The following is a 12,283-nucleotide window of genomic DNA, read 5'->3' as shown; positions in this document are numbered from 1 at the left end:
ATACCTTAATCCATATCTTCTCCTTCTGATTTTGAAACCTCAACATGGAATTTGAAGCTTCTAAAATCTACTTTTTCGAGATAAAGAAGTGAAGAACGATTTTCTAATTTTTGAGACAGATTGTAGGTTATTTGTTTCAAAATTTAGTGCAGAAAGAAGGAAGATTGTCGATTGCCTCATTCAAACAATATCGTTGCAGATTTAATTCTTGCCACATGCGTAAGCAAAGAAGAAATCGAAGAGTTGTTTTTTTCTTTTCCTGAAATTTCTTTACTTTTTCCCACTCCTTTTATCTTGCTTGCGTCGACTGATTTTTGTTGCTTTAACCTAATTTTTGTTTTGGGCCATTAACTGAACAGAGGGTAATACAAATGCTAAAAATAACTTGCGCCCTCCGTTTTTTTTGAGGCCCTGCTCATAAGCACCTTGTGAACTTGCCAAGGGTCGGTCCTGATTACCCCTTAGAGCATCTACAATGAATAATCTAATGATATAATTGAATGATATGACATGCCTAATTGAATTTAATGGATTAAACTCTACCATTGTAGAATGTCATATTGACATTCAATGAGTATGTAGTTCAATGGTTATTGAACTCTCCAATGGAAAAAATGAAACTTTTTACTTATTAGAAATATATTTCATTGAACTTTTATAGGGTTCAATGTATTATAAAAAAATTAAGGTAGAGTTGTATAGATAGTAAAATAGTGATGTGTTAATCTACTAAACTCTAATAAATTGAATGCATTGTAGATGCTCTTAGTAGATAATTACATATGAGTATCATGAATGCCTTGAAAGCTCCTCCATACATCTTCATCTTAGTAGGATTTTTAAAATATAATTAACAATCAAATATATTTGATGTCTTTTTATATAATCACCAAAGTACTAAATATTGTTAGGCGTGACCTTTGCGGCAATGTCAAGCCTTAAATTTTTACAAGCCATGGTGAGCCACGTTGTTTGTAAGACGTGATTTAAAACTGCAATTTTGTATATAATTAATATTTTTATATGTATTTTCTAGTATTATTCATTTGTATATACATATATGACTTAAGGCGACATTTTGTTAAAGTATGATGTAATGACGTCGAGTACAAGTTTTAGAGTCATGGTGCGCAATGACGAGTTTTTTAGATCCTTGATAATTACATTACGAATATCCCTCCTAAAGTACTTGTATAAAGTTATGCTCTTACACAAGTTGATCATGTAAATATATTTGTCATTTTACTGATATAAACCAAGGCTCTAAAAAGTTCGTCATGGCACGCCATGACTCTAACGCGTTGTCGTCAAGTTTTGACAAAATGTTGTCTTAAGTCACACACACACACACACACACACACATATATATATATATATATATATATATATATATATATATATATATATATATATATATATATATATATATATATATATATATAGGTTTAGGTTCTATGGAAAACAAAAAACCCTAAAAATCATAAAAATGCAAATACTTAGAGATCACAAAAGTTTTTTTGAATTTTTTTTTTTATAAAAAGTCGCAGCTTTTTATAAAATTTCGCTGAAAAAAAAATAAAAAATCATTTTTTTTAATAAAAAAAAAGTTTTTTTTTTCATATTTTTTTTTCAGCGATTTTCTTTAAAAACCTACGATTTTTTCTTAAAAAATGTCAAAAAAAAGTTTTGTGATCTCTAGGTATTTTTTTATGTATTTTTATGATTTTTAGGGTTTTTTTGTTTTCCAAATAATTTTTCCATATATATATATATATATATATATATATATATATATATATATATATATATATATATATATATATATATATATATATATATATATATATATATTATAAACCAAAATTGTCGCCTTAAGCCATGCTTTACAAACGACATGACTTATCACAACTTAAAAAAATTTAAGAAATGAAATTGCCGATAAAACATAAAACATGTTTAACGTTATTTAAAACCTTAATATAAACCATATATAACATCGAATATATAACAAGTGAATAATATATCCACATCATAAATATATTCAGTCGGCCATCGTCTAACTCATGTTCCCCTATCATTACTCACATTTAGTGAATGGTGGGATATATAACATTCAGATTAATGTCCTTATAGAATAATTTATTACAGAATTTAGCCTTTTTGACCATTCACAAAAGGGATAATGATTTGAAAGGGTAATGAACTTTCGACTTTTGTCACATTTAGTCACTAAACTTTTTTTCGTTATCTATTTGCCATTGAACTATTGAAACTGTTCATATTTTACCCTTATGACCGGCTGTTACCGGTCATAAGGGTAAAATGTGAACAGTTTCAATAGTTTAGTGGCAAATAGATAACGAAAAAAAGTTTAGTGACTAAATGTGAACAAAATCGAAAGTTCGTTTCCCTCTAAAAAGTTCAATGACTAAATGTGAACAAACTTCCTATTGTATTATGTTTTAGCAAATTATTTATTTTTGTTTAATTGTAGCAACATTTGTTGATGAAGAAATCTATGAAATAAAAAAACAAAATGTAACATCCGGATTTCCAGGTATCATAATTTAAGTATTTTCTTTTGAGTTAAGAAGAGAGACTCGACGAGTTAACGCCTCAACTCGTCGAGTAAGGTCGCGACTAATGACTCAGATTAATGAATGGACTCGACGAGTCGGTGAGGCGACTTGACGAGTCCGCGTTGTTGGCAGAAACCCTAAATCTTTGGGCCCAAGCCGTATTTAAAGGCACTTATGACCTTCAATTGCGACTACCTTTCCCATAAGTGAGAACCCTAGCGAGCTTGAGTGTGTAGAGTGAAAGGAAGAGCTATCTTGAGCTTTTTGGTGTGATATATCTGGACCCTTCTAGGTCCAGAGAGCCGAGAATATGAAACTTTAGTAGAGTAAACCTTGGGGTTCGAAGTTAGGAAGCATTTATGGGATTTTTATGGTATATATAGTTATTTTCATCTTACACATAGATATGAAGTATTTTATATAAATTACGTGTTATGTATGCATATTATTTAAATACTTTTTGTCTATGCCGGATAAACGATTTTATACATATTTTAAAATATTTAAACGGTATATTTATTTTATATCTACAAATATGTTGCGGATGAAACATGGGTAGATGAAATAGTTGGTGTGTGATGAAATAAAATGATGAGAGATAGGTGATGATAGAAAGGTGATGATAATTAGGTAAATCGATGATGATGAATATGTGATGTAGGATGAAAGGAGATATCATAACCTTAACCGACAATGTGGCGATGTAGTCATCTATCAGAGTATAGATGGCGACCACGGACTATTCTAGACAACTCAGTGGAAACACCAGCAGACCCATAACCTGTAGGTGATGAATTACGAGTTCAGGCGATGTTGTAACTACGTATTCATGCGATGATACTCTAACCCCTTACTATGAATTACGAGTTCAAACGATGTTGTAACTACATATTCATGGGATGTCACAAATTCCGCATGCCAAACTAATGGTCATAATTCACATCAGTGAGAATGATTCATTTTTTTGTAAAACCAAAATCAGATTGGAAATTTTGATTTTTTTATTTTGGAAAATGTCAAACCATTGATTTTTTATTTCGGTTCTGGTTTTTTGTTTTTCTTTAAATATATTTTCAGGGTTCTGTTTTTTTTTTTTTTTTTTTTTTCGTAGATTTCTTCATCAACAAATGTTGCTACAATTTAACAAAAACAAATAATTTGCTAAAACATAATACAAGAGAAAGTTTGTTCACATTTAGTCATTGAACTTTTTAGAGGGAAACGAACTTTCGATTTTGTTCATATTTAGTCACTAAACTTTTTTTCGTTATCTATTTGCCATTGAACTATTGAAACTGTTCACATTTTACCCTTAGCCGGTCATAAGGGTAAAATGTGAACAGTTTCAATAGTTCAATGGCAAATAGATAACGAAAAAAAGTTTAATGACTAAATGTGACAAAAGTCGAAAGTTCGTTACCCTTTCAAGTCATTATCCCTTCACAAAATGATAATGGAAAAGGACATGTCATAAAGAGCTATGACAAATTTGTCACGATAACTGATATCGATAAAAGGTTTTGTTTAAAATTGATAAAAAGAAAATATAAAAACCATGCAAATACTAAATGTTCTCCAACATATTGTATTATTTTTAATAAAAAATGTATCCTAAGTTTTTTTTCCCTAATCTATGGGTGTAATAAACAAAAATATCTAGGTCCAAGAAAAAGTCATCGATTTATTGGAAAGTATTAGAGAGAAAGTGTATACAGGGTGAAGTGGAAGTAAAAGTTTTCTTTTAAAATACAGATGGTCTTAATGTTGGTTGCCTTAATAAAATTGTTGTAGAACCATTTTTATATGTTTTAAAAAACAACCGTTCTATTTGTTAGCTTTTTATAACTTGATAAAGTTGTGTTTTAATATATTAAAGGTATTAGATTTTTTATGCTATATATTTAATATATTTATATCAATTTAACTTGTAATATAATATCACAAGTCACAATATTAAATATAACATAAAAGGTTTATCGTGCGTTGCACGGGGCAGAAGGTATTACTTTGTTTAGTATAACAACGTACTTTCATTTCATCATATAATAACTCTATAAAAACAAAATATTTGGAAGTATAATGTTGTATTTGGATGTTGTACAAAAGATAATAGGATGCTATTGCTATAACAAATGAAATACTTGAAAGTACACTACTTTAGGTGGACCATGCCCACCCTCATCCTCCTTCTCCACATCTTAATTCCCAAGTTGCTCAGGTCCCATTCTAGTGACGTCTCATATAATCATGGTATCCTTTCACAGAAAACTCTCATGTCCCACATCCTCATTTTCCTTTCCCTGATAGGAATATATAATTCATCTTAATGATCTCGAACGTTATAAATACAAACAAAAAGTTTAAGCGAGAACAAAATATTAGCAATATTTGTGTTTAGATAATTGGAAAGGAAAGCAGAAGTGTTAAGACGTAAGACAATCTGCTCGAATAAATGATTGAATATTTGGTTTGTCTCGTAACCGGTGGGAGATGGCAAGTTAATGGAACCTGATTTATATAACAACCAAAATGATATTTTTCTACAAAACTTTTTATATAGCAATATGATTTCGTAGTCAAACCAATTCATTTATAGTCAAACTAAAAAAAAACCACAATTTCGCAGATAGAATGAGAGTAAATCGCAGATGGACCTATTCCATCTGCGAAATTACCCCTATATATACAGAAAAAAAAAATTAAAAAAAAATAAAAGCACCTACGAATGTACAAGCACCTAAAGCACAACTATGCTTTAGGTGCTTGTACATTCGCAGATGAGATGCTCATTTCGCAGATGGGGCATCTCCATCTGCGAAATCGTAGGCTAATTTTGTAATTTCGATTTTTTTGGCTATTTTTGTAATGCAATTAGTGTAAATGACTATTTTTGTCATTTTCTTTTTACATGTAACACTATATGTTGTGATATATTCTTCATAAACACCAACTTTGATGTATATTTGTTGTTTTGCTGGAGCAACTCTACATGAAAAGTGATCGAAAAAATAATTTGTAATTTTGGGTTGAACATGTACTAAAAGAAAAGTTGTAATGTTTTTAAATAATTCATATAACTACAAAAAGGGACCCTATAATATGAATTATTTTTGGTCGGTTGTACAAAAAATCCAAATTTTAAAGTCATCTTTAAGTTAACAAGCTTTATTTGTCCAAAAACAAAAAGTGAATGACAAAACACACATCCAAACTCCAAAGACGTGTGTGGACTGTGGACAACACTTGGGACTTGGGAGAGAGTCTCATTTCTATATTTTTATTTAAAAAATCAATTTTATATTTTATGTTTATTTTATTATTTTATGGACTCTTGTTCAGCTTTACTCTGCATACGCAGCCGGCAGCTCATTGAGTCTGAAATGGTAAAATAATACCTACAAAATAAAGGAAAATAAAACATGGTATAAACAAATGCTATGAACTCTAAAGGCCATACCTACCTAGTTGACTTTGACCAAATTACAAGTACCTCCAAACAAATATTAAATTATCCATTCCTAGCATATACCCTTCTATTTTTCTTCCATATTTAATGGTTTTTTTTTATAAGAAACTAACTTTTATAAAATAATATTTTTAACGCAAAACTACTCAAGCATATAAAACAATGCCAATTAACTTAACATCATCTATCTTATCACCAATTTATTTCATATAACGTTTCGGGCGCTTTAATATAAATTTTTAACTTTACGTGTCTAACTACTATAATTTCATGTAATGAACGAATTAATATGTTATTATACAACTAGAAAAAATATCCTTAGAATTTATTAAATAGGTAACTGCTTAACCATAAGATTATAAAAAGTCAAGGTTTTTTCACTAACATCTAAAATGTTATTATCATACATAATGTTTTCTTCATTTATAGGAATTTCTGTTTTGTAAAATATTCTATAAAAAATCATAGTCCTCGCATTTGGGTAACAACAAAAGGGTGCCCACTATTTAGTATTTAGTTTACCCACCATGATAATGGAACCGAACGGATTGTGGCCCACTTTAACCCACTATGATTAGGAATCCAATTGGTGCACTATCGACCATTGTGGTCCAGTTATGTAGGCCCTATAATATGCTCGTGTAATCATAGTTACCAAGTTAAATGAAGGTTCACATCTCAAAATGGATGATCGAATCACACTTTTTTGTCATAAAATTACGCATATATTTCTAAATGCATCTTTAATGAACAAATAAATCATTAAAATGTTACGTGTTTAATCCAAAATCGTCATCGGAAACGTATATGGCATGGTTTCAAAGTGGTATATTCACAGAAATGGTCTCAAAAGTTCGATTCTTAACAACTACAATGTGAGTTTTAATTCCAATACAAATTGGCCTTCTTGAAGGAACTAGGCTCTTTTATACTGCTATGTATCTGATTTACATCTCATATCGTCTATCGTACTCAACAGTATGAGCCAACTAAAACATCTGTCAATCCTAATGATGCATGACTTCCATACAACAAATACAATAGAGCCATTCAACATGCTTAACATAAATATAACCATAAAAATAGAAAGTATGGGGCGCTTGTGTGGTCTTATGATACTTTTTTTTTTCTTTTTGTATTATAAGACGTGCAATTTTGGACATACTGATGCCTGAATGAGATGTGGTCAAACTTTGTAATAGTCAACAGTTCAACTACTCACGTTTGTTAATGGGCTTGGAAGGATTAAATAATCTTGGAAAGAAGGAATTTGACAAGCGTTTGATCGGGACACCTTTTTCAAGAAATTCATCGATTTCGTTTTCCTTTTGCTCATAAAGGTAGAAAGCAACAAAGGCAAAGGGAAGCACTGCAAAAAATGAAAACAACTTGTTTGTAGTGAATTAAAGATTTAGTTTTCAAAAACCATTTGGTTCAAATTTTATGGGATCTCACACTACCATCAATTTTCATTCCTAAAAAATCTATCCCATCATATAATGATTCTTGTTTCTTCTCAAATAAGACCAATCCATTTTTAATACAAAAATATCCAAATCTTCTTTTGAGCTTAACAGGCATGTATTACATTTGGTATGCATTAGACCGAGAATGGGACTGATATCTTTTTAGTACAAAAGACGTGAATGCCCTTGTTGTCAAAATAAATAATCCTAGTAAGATGAAGAACGAACCTTTCGAAAAGAAACTTTGAAGTGACAAGGATCCAATCAAGCCAAGCATGAAGAGTGCTATAACCGTCTTTTTATCATGAAAGCAAAACAAGTCTGTTAGTATATATGAAAGAATAAAACACAAAGAGCTACATAAACAAAATAACAAATGTTGATTAAAGAATATAGTTTAGAAATTGAAATAACAAGCTGAATAGAGTTTATACAATGGAAGGAAGTACCTTGTAGAATATCCTTGAGTCACTTGCACTGGAAATAGATGTTAGACTATTAGCTGCATAATTCCATGAAGAAGCCACTGATAAAACAGTTTGGTGGTATGATTTATCTGTGAACTGAAACTTTGATTTTGGAATTTTGTCAATTGAATATCCCATGCTGAAACAGAAGAAACCATGGGTTACAAGTTTTTGTATTTATAGCATACTATTTTTAGATTAGAGGATACTCACAAACTATTTGGCAACCTCCCATGGATAAATAAAAAAATGGTTGCTATGATGAAGACTTTGGAAATGGAAGTAATCATAGTTTGTCCAGGTACTACAAAATTGACATAGAATCCAAACAAAACCACCATTGCACCAAGTGTCACTTTTGCATCCCTCCATAGAAGTATGTCTGCAACTGCAACCCATAAACAAAATAAAATGAACTTCAACTATGAAAAAACTAATTAGATTATTAATCAAAATCCCATACCAATTCCATTTCCAAGACATACAGCGACTTTAGAAGGTCTTTCCTTACTATGCCAAAGTTCAGCTCTGAGATCAGCATACGAGTCAACAGTTCTTTTCACACCCTCCTGCAACAAATCAAGAGTATGAGTTTTTTTTTTTTTACTCAAAACTACGTAGTTTTAGGTGTTGTAAGTTAGGAACAAAAGATGTATTTAGTAATGGGAAATGAGTGAGAACCTGAAGTGGTACAATAGGTCTGTAGCCAAGTCGATCATTTGCTTTTAAAGAAGTAAAAGTTGTGTTGCAAGTGAGGAGTCTGATTCTTGAAGGTGTCAATTGTGGTGGCTTCATCCCATAGGGTGCTAACCTCTGATATATACACTCTACTAAATGGGCAATTGGCATAATCACAAAAGCAGGAATCTTGATTTGTGGCCTGTAAACTACATCATATCAGAAATAAAGACAACATAACAATGTACTCCAAATAATACCTTTCATAGCCAAGGCCTGAAAGAATAAGTCCCATGAACTCCCAAAACTTGATCGGCTCCATGTTAGTTATAAAATAAGCCTGGAAAATCAACATGCATGAATAGATAGCCTTTTAAGGTATGAAATACTTCAAATCTACTAACTATACATGTGTTTTTTTTTTTATCATGATTGATTATACAAGTAAATTAAGTATTACCTCGCCTGAAGCTCTCTTTGATACAGTGCCTCCTGATGCAAGAGCTCTTTCAGCACATACATGTGCATGTGCCACATTTTCAACATAAGTGAAATCATACATGTTCTTTCCATCCCCAATCATAAACTGCTAGTTCAGAATTCATAAATTAAGTCTATGTTTATATGTATTCATGTAAGATCATGTCATTTGTAGATAACAAAAAAACTGTAATATATTGTGCATAAAATCAAGAAGCCAACCCATGTGCATAGAGTCAATTTGATATAAAAATGTCAAAGAAACAATGCCAAGGGTTAGGAAACCTTTTTTTCACATCATCAGTAGTTGATGCATAAGCATCATTTAGATATATGAATATGTGATTTAATTTCAGATTGAGAAAAAAAAATGTAATCTGTTACCTTTGATTTTCCTGCTCTTGCTGCAGCAACTAAAGATGGAACAAGCAACTTATCACCAGGACCAAAAATACTGCTGGGACGAATACAGCATGTCAAAAGTCCATTCATTCCATTTGCCTTGATAACTAATGCCTCTCCTTCAGCCTTAGTTGAAGAATATGAATCATTGTGCTGAAACATTATAATGCACCTCATTGTTAATTTAAGAAAAAAAGATAATGATTTTTCTTCTGACATTGATGGAAAGAGTACCTTAGCAGGATATGGCATTGCTTCAACCCCATCAAGTATTCCATGTATCCCATCAAACACCACACTAGGAGAACTAGTATAGATAAGCCTTTTCACATTTGACACACTACAAGCATCAATTATGTTCTTTGTGCCTGTAGATCATCAAACAACAACAAGTCATTATTAAAAAAGTAAAATGTTTATAACTCAGACATAAATATTAAAAGTGATTTACCATGAACATTGACTGAATAATGCAGCTGGTGGTTATTGATTGATGAATCTGGAGCAGCCATATGAAAAACAACTTCAACTCCTTGACAAGCTTCACAACAACAAAAAAAGTGAATGTGAAATCTAAGAAGCAAGAATAGACATAGATTTGTAAAATTGGTATTTGGATGTAGCAACAAGGTTACCTTTATATACTTGAGATTTGTTGCGAAGATCCATAGATACATATTGAGCACGACCTGAGGATAATGCTTTCCCAAGAATTCCTCTCTCTTCATGGCTTTCAAGCTTGATATCAGGCCCAATATCTGCAATTCTAACTGCATATATATCATAACGGATCAGCATATCCACTAAATGCCTTGCTACAAACCCTCTTCCTCCAGTCACAAGACACCACATCTCTTGTGCATCAGCCATTTTGTACTTGTGGTACCAAATTGCCCCTGTGATCCTATAAACATACAAGTTCACACCTTCTTCTGGCACAGACAATTATTTGGAGCTATAAATAACACTCCAAAATGCAACCTACAGCTCCATCCTTTTCAAAAGCAAATATTTACAACTTTCAATCCGCCTGCATTCAACTTTTAAAAGCCAAATGAGTCTTATATTCAATTTGACAAATAATTTCTTCTTGTGTAGGAGAAAATTATAATCACGTTTGACCATATAAAGATTACTAGAATAAGAAAAAATGGATATGAACATTTTAATGTGCAATCTTTTTCTGAGAAGTTGAAATTCATCTATGTTAATATAATAGTAATAATAATAAGCTGCTTAACAGACAACTAGTTATACATAGTTATAAGCAAAGTTTCCTAATTATGCTTCCATTCAGGGGTTGAGAACCAAATTAACTTTTTCTTCACAAAATTCTACATCAATGTCGGGATCTACTTCACATAATTACCACAAAAAGGTGATAACCACATCAGATAATGCCACATTGTCATTAAGAAGAAGACTTTGTTATAGGAATTTGTATTCTAAAACAAAATTTGGCTTTTCTTTTTTCTAACAGAACCATTATATATATACTAGTGAAGAAAAAACCGAAGTTAAATTTCGAACGTATACCACGATTCTTCGTGCAGGTGGTACCTGCAAATCGGAGATTAAACGGAATGGGACACCGGTGGTTTCACTACGGTGACAAAGTAGTTGCAGTTCTGATCCGGCGAACGATGGAATATAACCTCCAAAGAATATTACAACTGAGCATGCACATCGATATGATTCGATGACAAACTATCAAACACATCCGAAATAGGGTTTTCTTTTTCGCATTTCTTACAAAAGCCCCATGTGATTTTCACATTCGAAATAAGTAGCAAATATCACTCAAACATTACATATTTTCTAAAATTAAATTAATTATCACCGGTCTTTGACAATTCTTGCATCAAAAAACAAAAATTCAAAAAGTATTTTTTTGAAACAGAAAATCTTGATTTAGGTAAAAAACAAATATAAACAATTTCGTAGTGAGCAATAATTTTGTAGGTCTAATTTGTGATTATTTTCACTATCTTTTTTTTTTGTCAAAACATCATTGTGGACATTTTTGCATGTCAAGCGTGCGAATTGGTTGATTAAACCTCAAACCTGAAGCTTCGTTTTAGCAATATAAAACTTATTTGGCTGTGAAAATCATCTTTGAATATTCCTAACACAAAAAGACATCAAGAAAATAGTTACATAACATGAAATCATGATTTCCATAAAAAATATGAACAATTTTATAGTGAACAATAATTACACAACTCATACATGCAAAAAAAAGTACGTACTTTTTTAAAACTTTTTCGGAAGTCAAACCTGCTATTTTTTTCTGATTTTTTTTATCGAAAATGTTTGTTGACGATTTTGCAGGCTGCGTCTATCAAATTTGTGGTTATCAGGTAAAAAAGTTTGATTTTTGTCTAAATCTTGAAAAAGTTATAGAAAAAGATGTTAATAAAAAAAGGTCCGAAACTTATCTACGAAAAAGAAATGTAGATAGCGTTTTTCAAACAAAACCCATCTAAATATGCCAATTTTTTTGGCCCACCTCTTAAGATGTGTTCTATTGTTTTTTATGAAAGAAAAAAAAAATTATAAAACATCTCTTCCTAATAAAAGACTCTTTAAGGAGCCACATGTCTTCTTTATACACCTCCTTCATACCATGTGTCATGTTTTAGTTCACCTTATGTTTTATATTCCCGCTCATTTTGAGTCTACCTTAAGATCAATCAAATCCCACAAAATTTGCATACATTCCTCAATTACCGATCAGAGATTGTT

The 12,283-nt window shown here is 31.1% G+C and overlaps 1 protein-coding gene across 4 annotated transcripts; it reads right to left on the bottom strand.

Annotated features, from left to right (window-relative positions):
* Nucleotides 1–4,627: 4,627 nt before the first annotated feature.
* On the bottom strand, nt 4,628–11,610 carry LOC111875990 (3beta-hydroxysteroid-dehydrogenase/decarboxylase). 4 transcript variants are annotated; one of them, XM_023872511.3, is made up of 14 exons: nt 11,075–11,610; nt 10,174–10,578; nt 9,990–10,079; nt 9,773–9,906; nt 9,521–9,691; nt 9,117–9,242; nt 8,917–8,996; nt 8,660–8,858; nt 8,442–8,547; nt 8,192–8,366; nt 7,961–8,117; nt 7,740–7,806; nt 7,268–7,414; nt 4,628–4,879 (listed from the first exon to the last, which is right to left on the bottom strand). In XM_023872511.3, exons 2-14 carry the CDS (start codon nt 10,406–10,408, stop codon nt 4,866–4,868), a joined length of 1,701 nt encoding a protein of 566 aa, XP_023728279.1. In that variant the 5' UTR covers nt 10,409–10,578; nt 11,075–11,610; the 3' UTR covers nt 4,628–4,865. The 4 variants fall into 4 exon arrangements, with proteins under 4 accessions (XP_023728279.1, XP_023728278.1, XP_023728280.1 ...); XM_023872510.3 differs by having other exon boundaries at nt 10,174–10,568; XM_023872512.3 differs by having other exon boundaries at nt 10,174–10,568; nt 11,099–11,610.
* Nucleotides 11,611–12,283: the final 673 nt, after the last annotated feature.

The sequence above is a fragment of the Lactuca sativa genome, chromosome 1, assembly GCF_002870075.4.
Source record: "Lactuca sativa cultivar Salinas chromosome 1, Lsat_Salinas_v11, whole genome shotgun sequence".
Classification (NCBI taxonomy): Eukaryota; Viridiplantae; Streptophyta; class Magnoliopsida; order Asterales; family Asteraceae; genus Lactuca; species Lactuca sativa.
The sequence above is the reverse complement of the archived record's forward strand: the minus strand, read 5'-3'. Positions and strand labels throughout refer to the sequence as shown.